Source organism: Musa acuminata, chromosome BXJ2-9, assembly GCF_036884655.1.
Source record: "Musa acuminata AAA Group cultivar baxijiao chromosome BXJ2-9, Cavendish_Baxijiao_AAA, whole genome shotgun sequence".
Lineage (NCBI taxonomy): Eukaryota > Viridiplantae > Streptophyta > Magnoliopsida > Zingiberales > Musaceae > Musa > Musa acuminata.
Genome location: NC_088346.1, coordinates 14,112,986 through 14,131,663, shown reverse-complemented (window position 1 = coordinate 14,131,663; position 18,678 = coordinate 14,112,986). Strand labels below are relative to the sequence as shown.

The 18,678-nt window shown below is 37.2% G+C and overlaps 3 protein-coding genes across 4 annotated transcripts; 2 read left to right on the top strand and 1 right to left on the bottom strand.

Moving 5' to 3' along the window:
* The first annotated feature begins 458 nt into the window (after nucleotides 1-458).
* On the top strand, nucleotides 459-7,349 carry LOC103998314 (ruBisCO large subunit-binding protein subunit beta, chloroplastic-like). The gene is made up of 14 exons (XM_009419754.3): nucleotides 459-694; nucleotides 773-898; nucleotides 1,679-1,816; nucleotides 2,204-2,299; nucleotides 2,499-2,741; nucleotides 2,810-3,044; nucleotides 3,213-3,382; nucleotides 4,669-4,746; nucleotides 4,851-4,922; nucleotides 5,233-5,337; nucleotides 5,597-5,689; nucleotides 5,793-5,885; nucleotides 6,584-6,767; nucleotides 6,873-7,349. The coding sequence occupies exons 1-14, from the start codon at nucleotides 566-568 to the stop codon at nucleotides 6,884-6,886; spliced, it is 1,776 nt and encodes a 591-aa protein (XP_009418029.2). The 5' UTR covers nucleotides 459-565; the 3' UTR covers nucleotides 6,887-7,349.
* Nucleotides 7,350-8,129: 780 nt separating this feature from the next.
* On the top strand, nucleotides 8,130-13,296 carry LOC135622142 (ASC1-like protein 1). 2 transcript variants are annotated; one of them, XM_065123788.1, is made up of 6 exons: nucleotides 8,130-8,373; nucleotides 9,620-9,847; nucleotides 9,959-10,099; nucleotides 11,264-11,448; nucleotides 12,304-12,446; nucleotides 12,651-13,296. In XM_065123788.1, exons 1-4 carry the CDS (start codon nucleotides 8,254-8,256, stop codon nucleotides 11,300-11,302), a joined length of 528 nt encoding a protein of 175 aa, XP_064979860.1. In that variant the 5' UTR covers nucleotides 8,130-8,253; the 3' UTR covers nucleotides 11,303-11,448; nucleotides 12,304-12,446; nucleotides 12,651-13,296. The 2 variants fall into 2 exon arrangements, with proteins under 2 accessions (XP_064979860.1, XP_064979859.1); XM_065123787.1 differs by lacking the exon at nucleotides 8,130-8,373 and having other exon boundaries at nucleotides 8,594-9,847.
* Nucleotides 13,297-14,777: 1,481 nt separating this feature from the next.
* Nucleotides 14,778-17,859, bottom strand: LOC135623375 (S-adenosylmethionine decarboxylase proenzyme-like). The gene is made up of 3 exons (XM_065126291.1): nucleotides 17,716-17,859; nucleotides 16,515-16,660; nucleotides 14,778-16,177 (listed from the first exon to the last, which is right to left on the bottom strand). The coding sequence occupies exon 3, from the start codon at nucleotides 16,155-16,157 to the stop codon at nucleotides 15,006-15,008; it is 1,152 nt and encodes a 383-aa protein (XP_064982363.1). The 5' UTR covers nucleotides 16,158-16,177; nucleotides 16,515-16,660; nucleotides 17,716-17,859; the 3' UTR covers nucleotides 14,778-15,005.
* Nucleotides 17,860-18,678: the final 819 nt, after the last annotated feature.

Sequence of the window (18,678 nt, the reverse complement as noted above, 5' to 3'; positions counted from 1 at the left end):
TATAATATTCAAGTAGTTTTTGTTTGAAAATTAAATTTGATAAAATAAAATAAAAAATCATAATTTCGTACCCTTAAAAAGCTGATATAAATTGAGAATTTTGGGATGTGAACGGTCCGATATAACTTTAAAAATACCAATTTAATAAAAGAAAATTTCTATCAAACCATTTTGGGTCCGATCGTAATCGGATCATTCTATTAATTGCAGAAGATCGTAAGCCGTCAGCATCCCCGGCAAATACATGTACTCGAACCCGTGAGACATTAATAACTAAAGTAACAAATAAATGAGTAAAAAAAATAAATCTTTATAGGTGGAAGATAAATAAATTTACAAAATTAAAAGGTCGTGTGAACTGTTATTTTCTTGAGATCGTACGGAAAATAGTCAGTCGGTCTGCTTACCACATTGAGCTGCTAAGGTTGTTCGAAACATATTATCTCCGACGGTCCATTTCCTATCTCTTCATTTTCGTTTGGGTCACGGATACCCTTATCCTGCCTGCACTCCTCCGGCTTCCCTGTGGGTTCCGAGGTACAACCATCGGCGCAGTGTTCTACCGATGGCAGCAACTTCTCCCACTCCTCTCGCTGCTCCCCAACTGCCATTCTCACCCAGGAGGCCTCCCCCCAGGCCCATCTCCAAAGAGCTGCACTTCAACCATGACCTCTCTGCCACCAAGAAGCTACAGGTCCAATCTCTCGAGCTCTTCTTCCGGTTCTTTTATCTGTTTTTAGTTACAGTTTTGATGAACACCAATTTGATGCAGGCTGGAGTGGACTTGGTGGCGAATTTGGTTGGAGTGACTTTGGGTCCCAAGGGAAGGAATGTGGTGCTGGGTAACAAGTATGGCCCTCCTAGGATTGTCAATGATGGGGAGACTGTTCTTAAAGAGGTACCACGGAGGATAAATCCTGTATCGTTTGCTCTTACTCTAGGATTTACTTCTTATGATTTCGGCAGTCGACCAAAAGATTTAGTATGGTAGAGTTCTTAATGTGGCTTCATTTTATTTCTAGTTTTCGGTTTTGCTTCTTACGTCGGGGGCAATCCATTAGAATTTCTCTAACACTAGCTCAAAAATTATATATTTCTCAAATTACTGCGGGCTTGTTGTGTTACCACAAAGAGGAAATAGAATTTCTCTAACACTAGCTGAAAAATTATATATTTCTCAAATTACTGAAGGCTTGTTGTGTTACCACAACGAGGAAATAGAATTTCTCCAACACTAGCTGAAAAATGATATATTCTCAAATTACTACATGCTTGTTGTGTTACCACAACGAGGAAATATAATTTAGCACTTCCATCAATGATTTTATTTCATTTCTTCTTGATTTGGTTGGTTGGCTTAAGTTTGCTATGAATCCTCATCATTTTCCTGCAGTTTTTGAACTGAGGCAGGTCTCCTGATAACAATGTGCCTGATTCCTACAATACTTCAGAATGAGCAAATAACTGATTTAAAAGACTATCTTGCATCGATTTTTTCTTGTAGTTTCACAACCATGCACTAACAAAAACAGTTTCAATGATGTTTTTCGTAAAAGATTTGGGTTTCTGTACTTGATGTTGGAAGAAAACATTTAAGTTGAAACATTTGATTTTTCTCACTCATCTTTTTACAGAACAACTTTACCTTCGCATAATTTTTCTTTTGGGTTTTCCCAAGGTTGAATTGGAGGACCCATTGGAGAATGTGGGTGTCAAGTTGGTGAGACAAGCCGGTGCAAGAACAAATGATCTTGCTGGTGATGGATGCACTACTTCCATCATTCTTGCTCAGGGTTTGATTTCTGAAGGTGTTAAGGTATGTATGAATCTGTCCATGATCTTTTTAAGCATCCCACTCTCTCTTTTCAAACTTTTTGCACCTTTCTCGCTCTAGTCACCAAATAACAAATTACCAGGACAGGGCTTTCAGTATGGTTTCCTTCCATCTTCTTCACTTTTCATCTTTTTCTCACTCTTTATGAAAGTCTTATCATTGCTCACTCTTACGGATTGCTTTGTTATCTCTTCCGTATCCAAATGGAACCAAGGGAATCTTTTCTCAAGAAGACTAATATAAGTTCTTAATGATCTTCCTTTTCCTATCAAACCAGACAAGGATTCTACTTTTTTTAAGAACTAAAATTTCTTGATGGTGATGTTATTATTATTTTTTTATTTCTGGTATTGTTATATTATGATTAAGGTACTAGCTGCTGGAATGAATCCTATACAAGTTGCAAGGGGAATTGAAAAAACTTCTAAAGCTCTTGTTTCCAAACTCAAGTTGATGTCAAGGGAGGTATGATCGGTACTTAAGAGAAACATTGTGTTTTTAAAATACCAGATTTATCATTGAAGTTCATTTCTAAAGTTATTTATCCTTACCTTTGTGAGGAGTATATTTATTCCTACATACAACCAATTGTGCTCATAAGAGTATATTCTTAGATGTATTCCTATGGAATTCTTAAACTATGTAGTAGGAAGGATGATTGCAGATTGAAGACAACGAAATTGCAAATGTAGCAGCAGTTAGTGCTGGAAATGACCATGCAGTAGGAAGTATGATTGCAGAAGCTGTTAGAAGAGTTGGTAGGAAAGGTGTAGTTAGAATTGAAGATGGAAGAAGCACAGAGAACGGCTTGCAAATTGTTGAAGGCATGCAATTTGATCGTGGTTATTTGTCACCATACTTTGTTACCAATCGTGCAGATATGCTAGTGGAGTTCAACAACTGCAAGGTAAGGAATGCAGCACTAGCGTAATTACTATGTTGCTCTGTGAAGTAATTTGCATGTTCTGAATACAGATACTTTTGATTGACAAAAAAATCACCAATGCAAGGGAGATGTTAAAAATATTGGATGGTGCAGTCAAAGAGAATTTTCCGTTGTTGATAGTTGCAGAGGATTTTGAGCCAGAAGCTCTTGCCCCAGTTATTAGAAATAAACTCAAAGGTGTTCTGAAGGCAGCTGCTATCAAAGCTCCCTCCTTTGGAGAGCGAAAGACTGACTACTTAAATGACATTGCTGTCTTGACTGGAGGTAGTAGGTTGATGAAAAAAATGAGGAGTAATAAATATGTACTAAAAGTCTAAAACTAATGCCTTTTTGCTAAAATTTAGATTATTATGCAACTCTCACTCACCTTTTTTTCTGTTTTTCTTTGACTTCTGCTGTCTTTTGACATTGAAACGTATAATTGGTTTGCAGGTACTGTTATTAGAGATGATATGGGATTGACTCTTGACACGGTTGGCAAGGAGGTTTTGGGTTCTTCTGTGAAGGTGATAATAGGAAAGGATTCAACTTTAATAGTAACTGATGGGAGCACCCAGCATGCAGTGGAAAAGTGGGTTGCTCAGATAAGAAGTCTTGAACAGGTACAAACACTTGTTCTAGTGGTGCATCCACCATGCAATTAATTTCAGTTGTTTGCAAGAGACTGTTACCCGGTCACTGCTTATGCTCAAACTTCAGCAAAACTTACTGTTTTTTGCCTTTGCCTATGTTTTCTCTTCATCACTAGTACGACATTCAAATAAAATTCATCCTAATCTATAGTTCCTTTTCAGTCCACCGACTTTATTTTATGGCAGTTGATTTTTTTATATGGAAACCTTTCAAAACTTACTATAGTTGTTTTTTTCTAGGAGCAATCTTGTATATACCATAGAGAACCCTGTCCCTGTGTCAAACGCTGTTTGTTTCTTCAGTATTAGACACAATGACTGAAATGTTCTGGATTTCTGAAGCAATAACGAAGCAGTCTAGCTGTCTGTGGAAATGGTTTCTGTACAATTTTTAATACATCACGAGCTACAAGTGCTAGCGAGTATTGTACCCAGACAAAGGGTGCTTCAGATGGAGGGTTCAAACATATGCTTGTAGACAATCAATAGTTAAGGTCAACGGGAACTTGAACAGCATCACTCTCTCTCTCTCTCTCTCTCTCTCTCTCTCTCTCTCTCTCTGAAAGGTGGTGATATACTATCGTGAAGATCATTAATTTTATTGATCTGGAAGCTAGGTGGACTTGTGATGGTCTTCGTGGACAAGGGTGACTGGTATTCTTGGATAATTGTACCCATTTTAAGTTGTAGTAGCTAATTCAGAAGTAAGAGAGTGTTGTGTCTAAATTTCTATGACACCAAACAATCACTCAGCCAATAATGGTGGTTTTCTGATTCTGAAGCAGTTCCCTCTAATGAAGTTTACTCAGCAATCATGCTATAATATTTTTCCCTCATGAAATTGACATTCATTGTTTCACTGTCAAAGAAACTTCAGCAAAAATTCTAAAATGTCTCTTCTGACATTTTTGATAAAGTTGTTTAGTGATGCCTTTCATGACTAGATGGATACAATTTGCTCTAATGTGTTTACTAGCATCACTGTTTCTTTAAAGGAGTAATCTTTCTTTTCTGTGTCTAATATTTAAATTCCATTGCTGAATATCAACCTTATTCTGGTAAGTACTAAAGTTGTTGAAATGACTATATCTGCAGATTTGCTCATTAGGTTTACTTTTCGTAGAATTTATGTATTGGTCAGCTTTTGGCATAAGTCTTAATCCAACTCATCCTTTTACCAACTTTTTGCTGATTTCTTTAATTAAAACAACAACCATATGTCTTTCTATCTATCTAATGTCAATGTTTTGATTTAGTACTCTGAAGAGAAGTTCCAGAAGAAAATACTGAATGAGAGGATAGCAAGGCTATGTGGTGGTATTGCCATTATTCAGGTATGTACGCCCTAAAACTTCTGTTTTTAGAAGCTTCTGCTACCAATGCAGTTTGTCTATATATTTGAAGTTTTAATATGCTAGGCTGAACTATATTTCTACAGGTAGGTGCACAAACAGTGGTTGAATTGAAAGACAAAAAGCTGAGAATTGAAGATTCTCTAAATGCAACAAAGGTCAGTCCTACCAGAGACTTGACATAATATAATCCAACACTAATAATAAAATAGTAGATATATAGCACCAACTTGTATCCTCATAGCCAAAGCTTCCAGGTTATATAGTAGCATCGGAGAATTTGTATTAGTTCATATAGTAAGGCTACCTTAGCTCTCCCTGGAAATATAGTTCTCCAACACTCCAGGAATAGATGATATTTCATTCTTTTTTATCCTTCGCTGTACTCCCTGAGTATTTATCTCTTTAAGTGGTCCTGCTGATCTTCCTGCTCCTTCCAAATTAATTGGTGCATTTACACTTTTACAGGCAGCTATTGAAGAAGGTGTTGTAGTTGGTGGTGGGTGTACCTTATTAAGGTTATCTACCATGGTTGATGGTATCAAAGATTATCTGGATAATGAAGAACAGAAGGTATTGCACATATTCTTTCCTTGTCCATTTCTTGCAAGTGATTTACTGGCAAACAATACATGATTATCTACCATGGTTGTGGCACATGCAACCTGTGCTGACATATACTAGGGCAAGTGCCTGCACTAAATCCTAAATACAATTTTTTTATCAGAAAAGCAAAAGAAAATCTCCCAAATTATTTTTTCTGTTATCTTACAGAAGGACTTGTTTGTCAGGTTATTTTCTTGTTATGTAATTCCTTGACTATTTTCTGCAGATTGGTGCTGATATCTTTAAACGGGCCTTAAGTTACCCTGCAAAACTGATAGCAAAAAATGCTGGCGTAAATGGAGATGTTATTGTCAACAAGGTGTCCAAGTCATGCTATGAAAGCTCAAATTCATATTCTAGTATTTTGAATTCTCTACTTAATCATGTATTACTAGTATAATTCAAGTTTCTGTTTTTTATAGGTGTTGTCTAATGATGACATAAGATATGGCTATAATGCAGCTATGAACTGTTATGAGGACTTGGTAGCTGCTGGCATTTTAGATCCATCCAAGGTAAAATATAACTAAGTCGATGAAAGCTAGATTTGTATTATTATTTTTAAATCCAATCAAGGTTACACAATTAAGTTGGTGAAAAGCTAGATCTGTTTCTTAGCCAACTTTCTTGTCAGCCTTCTCCTGAAATCCTTGCACATTTATTATGAAAATGTATGAACAAGCAATGTATATTTATGTGCTTTATGAGATGGGGCCTGTATTATACATCACATGTTATTCACATGTTCTGATTACTGCAAGTGCATCATCTTTTTGTGGGTTCATCCATATCTGGTACAAAAGTGCCAATTGTCCATGTTATAGGAGTTAAAGAAGGTTGTAAACCATTTCCTTGAATAGCAGATATCAATAGTTGCAGCATTCCAATAGATTAATGTATTCTTTTGACTTAATTTGATCCATATAAGTTCTTTAGACCTGCCGAAGATTTCTAATAATAATTTATTCATTATAGAGATATATTAATAATGCAGATATACTGTGCTTAAAATCTTACTGATGTTCACCATTTATTCTCAACTTCAGAAATTGAATAATCCTATTTCATATTTCATTCATCTGGAACAATTGAAGCAATGACCTTTTTATAATCTTCATTTTTATCTTTCTGGTAATCAAATGTCGAAAATTCCTGCAAAGTTGTATCCTCTTAATTTGAGATACATTCATGACCTTTTCACCTGTTGGAGCAGGTTGTTAGATGCTGTTTGGAGCATGCTGCTGCTACTGCAAAGACTTTTCTCACCTCTGATCTGGTTGTTGTGGATGTAAAGGGAACAGAGACCATTTCGATGAGAATGCCACCACGAAGACCAATGCCGATGTCTAAAATGATGCAACCACCCTTGCCAGCATCTAAATTTATGCGGATGCCAGGTTCTTATCCCCCTCTCAGATTCATTTAATATTTTCATTGGCATATTTGATGAACTCCAGTGAAGAACATTCCATGACAGTTTTCTCCATCATTTACAACTTCAGGTATTGCACTTTAGACCATTGGAGCTGTTTAGCATGCATTAATTGCTTTGGCATCACTCTGGAGCTGATAGAGTTGGATGTGATTGTTGCCATTGTGATTTGCCAAAGAGACAATGGTTAAGGAACACTGGATGAGAAATCTAACCAGATAATGAGTTCACCTGATTGATTTCAGACAAGTTCATATCCAAATTCTCTTTCCAGATGCTGCTTGAATGGATTTCAGGAAGAAAGCCATGACAAGATTAATCGTTGGATCGAGGTAACAGTGTATTGCAGGTGCCATACAATATGATGGATCAGCAAACTTGTAGTCTCTTTTACTGCAATCTGTACTGATGTTTTACATCCCTACCTGTTTGAATACTAACCACAAACAGATCAAGAGATACTGTTCTTTCTTTTTACTTACTGAGGAAACTTCTACCCTGTAAATGACTGTTATGGCTTTAATCTTAGCAGATACTTGTTGCTCCAGTACTCCTTTCTGAATCTTTGAGGTTGCTTCCCACATTTGCTCTTCCGCGACTTGTGTTAGTTTCCATTAGAAAAAAAAAAAAAAAGGATCTTTTTGCTGAATCTTTAAAACATACAGATTGCTCGTTTCTCATTTTAGTCAATTATGTTAATTTTTTGTGTGTTACTTCTACCAGATGTAAATGTTGATTCTGATTACAAATAGCAAGTGTGACCAGATGCAGATCTGTAAATCCCACTCCATCTCAAGCTGTAAGCGTTTTGCTGATGAAGACACGGAGGTGGCTCTTGGATTTCCCCCCTCAAATTGCACATGCAGCTCTACAGGAAACAGTTTCATCCAAACTGGTTGATGGAGAGAAAACAGTTTCATCGTACCAGTGTTAAATCTCACGGTGTTGTAGAACCAGAATTGGATTGCTACCAACCAATTGCTGTTCTCCGTCTCTGTAACTTTTGGTGCGGGCTGTATCAAAACCACGTAGTTTCATCTTCGAATCCGTCCAATTGGCAGATTCCACGTAATCCATTGGTCATACGAATGGGGTCAATGAGATATTGACTTCTGAAAGGTTGACTTCGGCTTGTCCATCGTAAATCTTCTCTGGATCTAATCCCAAATTTTTCGACGCTCGATCGAAGCCGTTTGTTCCATTTAAATTAAGGTCATGGACGGCCGCGATATAATGAGAAAACTACACTTATCCTTCCCAGGATCCGCGTTCGCCTGTTTCGGTCGGAGGTAGGTGCGACGAATCGCCGGTAAAATATAATGAATACTTGCGATCGCATGTGATTCCCATCACACACTGATATAAAATGCTCGCATTTCGACCGGCCATTGGCACCGGCGGCCTCCCAAAGCTTCTCTTTGGACCTTCTCCGCCCCGTGATCAGGCGACAGATGGATGTGATGGAAGCTCTCCGGTGGATGAGATGGGAGCTGGAGTCGTACGCCGCGTACGGGGACTTCGTGGCGCTGCCCTTCTTCGTGATGTTGTTCCTCGATAGGTTCCTCTTGGAGGTATGTGATTCGGAGCACCTTAAAAGTTTTCTTTTTAAGTGCCGGTATTATAGTTTATTTTGTTGAAATGACTATTTGTAATCTATAAACAACCGAAATGCTGAAATGATTGCTCTTTTCATTCTGTCTATGCACTTTGGTTTCTTTGGATTAACCGAAATGACGCCAAACACAGCTACCATTCTCACTGCAAAAGCTGTTATACTAATGACTATATAAATTCTGCCCCAAGTCCTGAGGGAATGTTGGAGGATCCTGTGCAGCTTTGGTTGGGAGGCACCTGCAGCAAGGCTTTGAGCCCTTTGATGGCAGAAACAAATCCCCTTTTGGAAGGACTCCAGTTTCTCCAACTCCCCTGCATTGATATCTACTCTGATTGCTTGGAGATAGTGAACATTGCAAAAGGAATCAATCCTATTCCCTGGTTTTTGAGGAATATGTTGCTAGATAGCTTCTTCCTTTTTTATTCACTACATGTCCTAGGTATTTACCATGTCCCCAGGGCTCATAATTGTGTAAGCCACACCTTGGCCAATTTTGCAAGATCCCAGTTTTCCAGCTTTATGTTTTCTGCTGCTGATTCCCTCGTTGCTCAGTTTATAACACAGCTTTGATCAATAGATAGTTACCTTTGTTAAAAAAAAAAAGAAACTGTATGAATTATTTGTTGAATGTTTTACTATTCTTTGAGTACAGCTGAGTTAATCCCATGGAGTTTGTTAGCTCCACCATGTCCCCCTTATATCCAGTGTATGGTACGATGCATACGCTGACATTCAATTCTAGACATAATGGTATGCGTCTTAGCGTCTAATATGGTAGAATTCTTGCATCTACCCCAACAAATAATGTGGTTTGACTATTTTTGTCAGGCACTTGACAAACTCTTTTAAGTTTTTGGTCACATATGTACTTATATGTTGATAACATAAAACAATCGTTTTTTGCTTTTTCAAGTTTCTGAAAAGCTTGTAATATTTTACATTTGATGACAAGAATATATAAGCATTATATCAATTACAAGGATTATTATTCTTTACATTTGCCTATATTTCCTTAGCATGCATCTGATTCTGATGGATAGTCCATATCAAAGAAAGAATGGTTGTCTTAGCATCCATATGTTGTTTGGTTTATGGATTCCAGATGTTTCATTTCTTGTTTAATTCACTTTTAGCAGTTGTTCATTTATACCTATGGAATATCTCATTCTCATTCTGAATATAATGTTTTTCTCAATCTCTAGACATTGGCTATGCAGCTTATACCTAGAAAAGTTCATGGAAATTTCAGTACGGAAAATGAAAGGAGAAGAAAAATTAACAAATTTAAGGAATCAGCATGGAAGAGTGTTTATTTTCTTTCAGGAGAGTCTCTGTTCCTGCCTGTTACATACAGTGAACCATGGTTTACAAAGTACCAGATACTTATGGATAGGACCAGGAGATCAGGTCTGGCCAGATCAGAAAATAAAGTAAATTTATTTTTTCTTGGCAATTTTCTTCCATTTACTTATTTCTAATGGCATCTAAACTGTCTATGGACATATTTATTGAATATAAATTTCATCCACATTGAAACTTAGGCAGTTTACACGTATGCTGCTGCATTCTACGCATCCTCCATATTTGCACTATGTTCTGGGAAACAAGACAATCCGATTTCGATGTGTCAATGCCTATCATTTAGCAACTTTGGTTCTTATTCAGCCGTCTTACATACTCAGGTTAGTCATTCCGCTGGATATAAGTGTTTAATTTTGCTGCTATCATTCTAACAAATAGCTATCATGGAGATATTTGTTCTATTAGCTCGCAGGTTATGTTGGTCAACTTATATTTCTTGTAAATTTTTACTACTCTTTGCAAATCTCAGATTGCATATATGTTTTATCTGATTGTCCTTTCATTGGAGACAAATATTTCTTTCTTCCTTTTTTTAGATAAATCATTTGTCATATTGTTTGTTCTAAATATAATTTTAAATTTAATTTATTTTGACTATCTTTCATGAAAAAGGATATGTTTGTATTATTTAAACAAAACACTTTAAATAATAGAAACAAATTTTCAAAATTAACCTCTTTGAGCTTCAAGTAAAAAGGAAATCTCATTTATAATCTGCATCTTTGTCATATACTACAAATAAGTTAAAGAGAACAGAGTAAAAACATGTACAAATTAGAGCATATTTAAATTAATTGTGAGAAATATTTTGTTAAACTAGTATACCATAACATTTTAATTGGTGGAGTGAGATGGTACTAGTAGAATTTTGAGAAGAAGAGCACAAAATAATAACATAATGTGCCACTATATCAAGCATTCGCTGTATTTAAAGATGTGTCTAAGTTGGGAGCTTTTGTACGTGTAAGTGCTCATCCATCAGGTTTATGTGGCTCCACTTCAACAGGTGGCACATAGTTACAATAACCAGAACAACAACAAAACCGTAAGTCCTAACTATTTGGGGGCTCTATATTGAAATCGGTTAAGATCCATGTTCATGAGATCTGATATAATTTTACATTGGTTGTTAGTGACCTAATGTAACCTTCCACCTTTTCCATCCGGGTTTGAGACCAGCATCGGCAGTGTTACACATGGAATATAGTTATTCAGTTTAATTGAACCATGATCATGAATCAAATGAAATTGGTTGCTCCTATGGTCCCACCAGTATTACCAACTTATTATACCAGTTCATATGCTCTTGTGCCCCAAATTGGATTCTCAATAACATTGTATGGATTTAGTCATGCTCCATAGACAACTTGATACACAAAGACCTGGATGATGAAGATGTTCATAAAATGGTACTTTTAAAGTCCATTTGACAGCTTAGGTGTCAAAGTTTATTTCCTTTGTCTTATATCTTTCTATTTGTACAGTTTTGCTCATGTTGGTTCAGTCGTTTTCGCCAGACATGAGGCAAGTGATGTGTTTTTGGAAGTGGGAAGATGGCCAAGTATAATGGCTCTGAATGGTTTGCTAACACATCATTTCTTCTGTTTGTTGCATCACGGATTTTACCTTGGCTTGCGTACCATCCATTCTGGATCCTCCGAAGTACAAGGTAAGTATCTCATGCTAATACTGATTGATATACTTTTATTGATGATGCTATTTAGGTATATTGGTTCAATGTGAATTGCCATTACAGGGTAGATTACACAAGTTGGCTTCCATATTAATCTATTTTGTATTCATTGTATTTGCTCGGCATGACGAGTCAAACCTCTAATGGGGAACTAAGATTATTTTGGTATTTGAATTAATTTAATTCATGCAACATCTTTTTGTGCTGAACATCATTTTAAGTAGAAGAGCAAATTAGGAAGGATTGAGTGCCCCATCCATAGATTTATAAAGGAGAATTAGGAGTAGCTCGGTTTGTTCAGGCAGATCGACTGTTTTGCAGAAGGATTGAAGTTTTGGATGGTCATAAGGATTTTTGCGCCTGAGTGTGAATCATGGCATGCAGTTGTTGGCTATTTTGTACTATGATTGAGCTATTTTTGGCCTGTTTTGGGCAGCACAAAGGCATAAACCAACCCTATTGTTCTTCCAACGTACAACTTGCTACTAATTGGCTTTCAAATGCTATTCTTCCAACTCCTAAATAGGTCTAATATTTTTTAGAAAGGGGAGTTTTGCAACTTTGATTTATTTTGACTTTGACAATTCAATGTGATTGACATTGGTTGATGGTAAGAATAGTTTACCATTTTATGCTACAAATCTGTGTACAAAGTACAACTAAGCATAAGTTACTTAACAGAACGTGGAATTCTCCAAGCATAATGAAAAAATAAAATAAATCTTGATCCAAGACTAAGTTTAATGCATCTCAATTCTATTTCCAAAGAATGTTATTTACTTGGGCTTTTTGAGATTCAGTTTAATGGTTCTTTTACCTTGTCTTGCTCAGGACAACAAGAAGCACAAGTTTGAAGGACAACACTCTTCTATTCTCGCTACTTGTTCTTCACATGTATTGGTGGGTTTTGATCTACCAGACTCTTGTAAAAGAAATCATGGCTAGAGGTAGTGTTGGAGACGATATTCGATCGGGTAAGTGCTGTCTCATATAACATTTTTCTACATAAAAATAAAATATATATAAATATTTAGTGGTCAATGATACATTTGTAGGGTTCTGTTTATGGATTGTCTGCAACCTTCAATAGCTCCCATCTTCATTTTTCTGCATTCCATATTTTATGTAATTCCATGCCTTCTGTTGTTTTGATGTTTCTTGATAAATTATTTCTTTAGATTCAGAGAGTGAAGAGGAACATGAAGATTAACAGGGATATCTTCTGACTACTGCTGATATGTTAACAATGAGGCCACAAAAGATCATGATTCAATATCATTGACATTAGTATCTGGATTTCCGTTGTGCTGATATTATGGCAGCTACTAGTACTCAAATGGCTTACAAGTTGTGGAAAAAGGTCAGCCTGTTCTCTATTTACAGGTTGACTTTTACAACCAGAGATTCACCAGATGGAAACAAACATCTCTTCAGCATGATTTTGTTGCCCAAACTGGTGAGTTGTTGTGACTGGAGATGCCTCCTCAACACAGATCCACAAGAATGATGCCTAATTCTCATTTTTGTCACCTGGATTAAAGCATGTCAGATGCTCCAAAATGTTGTGAAAGGGAGGTATTCTGCTATCTTCCCCCTGTACCTGCCTTACACATACAAACAAACAAACGAATGATGAACCTGACATTTTCTCCTAGTATATGACCAATCAAAAGTTGAGAAACATTGGCACCTCCTTTTGGTTTAAACAATTGCGCTTGATAAGCATTTTGTTTGAACAGCTAGCAATCTTAAGCAAGTAAACCTTGCTGTAAAGTTTGGATCAAAGTTGACTTGGAAGTGTAAACTCTCATGGCTGGGGAGGGAGTGGGAAAAAAGGAACACAAATGTGGACATTTGAACTTGGTTTACCGATGAATCTCCTGATCTCTATAGGTAAAGAGGAGCTCAACAAGTCAACAAATATGTCCGTGTGTGGTCCAGCTTTATTGCCCGAGGGAATCAGAACACAGGGAGAAGCAGTCTTGAAAGCTTGAGGTGGAGCAGGGTGACTCTCTTAATCATTCAATACTATAAGGGTGAGGGAATACCGATGGAAATCATCAACTTGTTCAGTTAAAGAGCTATGATACATATTGAATGTAAATTGACACCCTCCAACGAATTGAAACAAGATAGATCGTTCAAGATTGAAGTAAGAGAATCTATTCTAATCATTTTATCAATATAAAATTAATGAAATAATTAGAAGATCACTTTGATTCCCTTAAAACATCACAAACTAAGAAATTTAATAAATTGAAAGAAAAATTAAAAATTTTTGGGATTTGAACGTCTCATGCAATAACTTAAAAAATAAAATACTCACCAGTGTTGGAAGATTATTATATTTCTGAATTATTTCTTTTCAGAGAAAGTCAACCTTGTTTATATAATACAAAGGCTAAGTATAAAGGGAATGAATCCATTAAATACATTAAATAACATTCGTATTCCTAATTCATGATGTAGATCACTCATGAATATGTCTTGAATTGATTTGAATGATTATTCATGAATAAACCCATAATTCTTAATATTATCCAATATAGCTGAATAACCTTTATTCCTCAAAATAGGTTAAAAAATTGTCATTAGACTTGTTTACTCCTTCCAAATACTTTTCAATAAATAAATCAAGACTTCTCTTGTCTTTTTAGCTTTAGCTTTTATTATTAATTCTTCATAAATAATTAAAAGATTTTTAGTAGAATTATGATAAATTTGACCGTTCATATCAAACCTTCTCTTTAGTGACATAGGGGATTCGGTGATGTGTGTTTCCCATCTCACATACATTCATTACGAAGAGAGAGAAAAAAAAGAGTTTGTACACCAGATAAAGCTTTTATTTTTTTAAAACAAATTAGGAGTCATGAAGATGAGTTGTGAGTCACAAACATCAGTATCAAATATATATATATATATATGTATGATGATGATGATGATGATGATGATAATGATGATTTAGGCCCATGCTTTAGATCCTCTAATCTCTCTAATATATGAGTGACAAATTTTATAGGATGAAATTTACATACCACCAAAAAATAAATGTTTTAAGTATGCTAATTTACCGCAGAATAAAACATTCGGTATTTAATCTTGTAAGATGATGTTTTTGGAGCCTTTAATCTCACCTAAGATAAATGAGAGGTATATTATCGTTATAGTAATATTTTAGATATAAATTATAGGACAAGATTTTTAAAATTTTTAAACTAAAATAACTGAGTCATGGATAGTACTATCAAATTAATTTGTTGTATTATAAATTTATAGAATGTAATTCATACCACTCGTTTTATTTGTATGTTTGGAAACCACAAGGTGGGTTGATTGAATAGCCCCCATTAAATTTTAGGGTGTTGCTTGCAAGAGAGAGAGAGAGAGAGAGAGAGAGAGAGACCACAATACATCTAAAACTCTTTCGGATCACCCACGTACCTGAGAGAGAGAGAGAGAGAGAGAGAGAGAGGGAGAGAGAGAAAGATACCACAATACATCTAAAACTCTGTTGAATCACCCACGTACCTCTACAAATTAGACCTGTGAGGATCCATATCATCCCACAAATTCTTCAGAATTGATGTCGGAGATTCACAGTCACATGCCTTGAAACTCTGATACACCACACTGCCTCTTCCCATCTCCTTGTACCTTCTCTCTCCGCTGACATACCCACTCACATCCAACGCAGCTCCCCGTGGCGATCCCTCACCGACGCCATCTGTTTCGACCGCGATCGAGAACTCGGCGGGTCTGAAGCACGCCAAAACCCGAGTAATCAGCCGGCCCAAGTCGATCACCTCAGCATCATAACCCATCGCTTCGAAGCTGGCGTAGCTGAATCCATCCTCCGGCGTCACATGGATGGTGGAGATGGCAGCTCCTTCGACGGAATTCATGGAGTAACCACAGGGATCGAACTGGAACTCACATATCTGGGAGCCGGGAAGGATGTCACTGATCCCGGAAGCAATGGTCATCTCGGACGCTGTGTTGTGCTGCTTCCCGTAGAAGACTGCAGCACGCTTGCGGTCCAAACCCATCATGCACATTTCGAGAGTGTAGAGAGGTCGGTCGGAGCGCGCCGCAGTCGCAGAGTACACATGCCATTGCTGAGACTTCAGCGAGCTACTCATACTGTATGCTTTGCTGCTGCAACCAAGCCGAGTGAAGTGCCTATCGAGGACCGCAACCTCCTCCGCGAAGCTGCGATGAGGGAACGGTTGTGCTTCTGGGAATCTGAAGCCTCCGCGAGTGTATCTTACAGATAAATGTGCAGCCAGATGAAGGAGAGGAGGGATCGATAGGAGCAACCTTGTGGTGCCACAGGTCTTGATGATGATCCTGTGAGGGTAGATGAAGAGACTGGATTCGGATAAGATATAGGTGTCCACAAACTTGTTCGACAGTGCTGCTACTATCGTGCACTCAGCTGGTCGCAGAATGGTATCCAGTTGTGCCATGGAGAGGGATCGAAGGTCTTGTCTTCCATGCCCAGAGAATGAGATCTCAAGCCTCTTTTCGAATCCCTCGAATCCAATTGCAGAGACAGGCGATGCCATTTCGGTAGGATATCGGACGAAACAGTCACACAAGTGAGTAGAAACGGTATGTATGCAGATCAAATCGAGCGAGTAATGCAATCGCGTGCGCTCTGGAAGAGTGTCACTTGTGGTCATCAGGAGGGCTTGCGAGCGCACTGCAAACATGCAAAGAATGGAGTTGAATATTGTCATTAGAGTGAGCAGCAGATATATCAACATACGAGATTTGGATGGGGGCTACAGATTAAATTCCAATGTCATTATCATGTCTCACAGGTGTAGGAAATGATCATCACTTGTTTCCTGCTTATGATCTGTATCGAGTTCCACTCGATACTTGCAGATCACCCACTTAAATCCAGAGAGAACTTTGTTGGAGCACAACACAGTATATCTTTCTTGCAGTCGAAATAATGGAATTCAAGGAAACTCGAAGAGTGATGTCGATGCAATTAAGTCGTGAATCATGATTGCTTCTTGCTTGAAACTTACATTGGAGTAGCCAGCAGATCTGAACCTCTTGATTCCACCATGAGGACGGATCTCTTCAGCGTTGTAGACCGGAGGAGATTCGTAGTTGGAATAGTTGCTACCTGATCGATCACCACGTTTGGCGTCCATTAGAACATCCAGTCTTGCTGCAAATGAGAGATGGGAAGCATGAGTAGTCAGTGATTTCATGACAGCTTTACTCTATTTATCCAACGAATAGATGATAAGGCTATGTTTGGGAACTCGACACATGGAACCAGTTAAGTTGTCAAGAGGTTTGACACTCGTAACCTAAGCATCTTTCAATCAATCAGTCATAAGCATAGTCAGTCAACATGGTCTCCAAAAGGAAACCTTTTCCACTATAGTCCTTTGTAATTATGGTTTGGGCAATCTCTCCCAAGTAGGCAGACACTTAGGGCTCACTCACTTTCTGAAACATTTTACTGATTTAAGTATCAAAAAGAAATAGTCAGACAAGCTTTCGATATGATCCTTATCAGAAAAGAGTCTATTATAAAATTGATGAGACACAAAGAAACAACCATTTTGGATGTTTCAAGCGGGGCATCTGACTCATAGAAGATGCAACAACAACATTCGAAGCATCATGTTGACAACAAAATATGACACTAACAAAAAATATATCCCAAATGCTATAATACCTACTGCTGCAACAGATAAAGAAAAAGAAACATAAATAGGCAAGAAAATTGCAAGTTGAACCATGCAGAACAGCCAACCATGCCTCAATTGTCTTCTTCAGATAAAAAGAGGCTACTGGAATACTGCTTCCTTACTTCCACAAGAGACTTCTCATGAACAGGAGTTCCATTCAACACAGCGGTTGTTTTTTTTCCTTTCGAAGATAAGAAAAAGAAAATACAGCAGTAGCTTCATCTTAGTTTGAAGAACCTGGTGTTCATAAAGTAAATCCCATGTGGTATACTTGTTTATCTATCAGACGGATTAAGAGCACAATGAGACAGCTATTGTTCCAACTTTACGAGGATGTAATAGTCTTTATATTAGAACTCCAATATCCAGTAACTTCACACAGCATTTCAACAAAGAACTTTCTGCCATGAACCCATACACACAGAAGGGGAACCTCTAAATTCATGTCACAGTTCTAAATCGACTGGAGATACGAGTCTTGAAATCGAAACAAAGACTTAAAGAAAGCCAAGGCAACACACACCAGAGAGAGATCTTTGTGCAGGCCCCGAATGGAAGAGAGAAGAAACCTGACCCCTCTAGCAAACGAAACCCCACAAGCTTTGTAGCAAAAGATAGTGGAGAGATCCCACTGAGAAAGAGAGAGAGAGAGAGGGAGAGAGAGAGAGTTGTAATCGCTGGAAAGAGAATAGGTCAGATGAGGGTATTTATAGGCAACAGGTTGTTTGCTTGTAAATGATTTCTTAACATTTTGACATCAATATTAAGAAACTTAAACAAATGGCATAAATATCAATTTTGCATCAAGTAACCTATATTATGCCTCTGGTGGATGTCTCAAGTTTGGTTATGGTGATCCTCAACAACATTTAGTTTATAGCATATGCTCTCATGAATACCTTTGCAAATTGATTCACTGACACAATTGCAGTAGAATATAATCAACAAATAATGCTTCTAGGAAAATGTTATGTTCTTCATTCTTACATTGAGTTATTGGGTTGCTTTTAATTGAAGCAATCATTTTGAATCTGATCAATGTTCTTGGAGTGCAAGGCACTTATAAAATATTATATTAGCACATTTTTAAATGCATAATTTTACATGGCACTGTAGCTAAATAGTCTCAGATTGTTTATCAAGAATTTGATTAGTCAAACAATAGCTTGGGTTAAAAAACTAATTTTGGGAGAGTTTGCTGAGAAAACAATCTACAATCAATCAATCATTCTCATTGTGTGTTATTAAAGGAGACTCACAAAGTGCCATGAGGGCAAAGCAGCACCTCCTTCCCTTTTTTGACAACCCTATACTCTAACACTACACTAATACGTTTCTAGATATGATCACCTCCACCAGCTGCAATGGATGATGTACCGAATCCAGATCAATAGATTCCATAAAAGGCCACAATTATTAACCACACTATAAAAAGTTGCTCAATCATGAACTGACAAGTCAGCAGACAAAAAATTCAACATTAAAT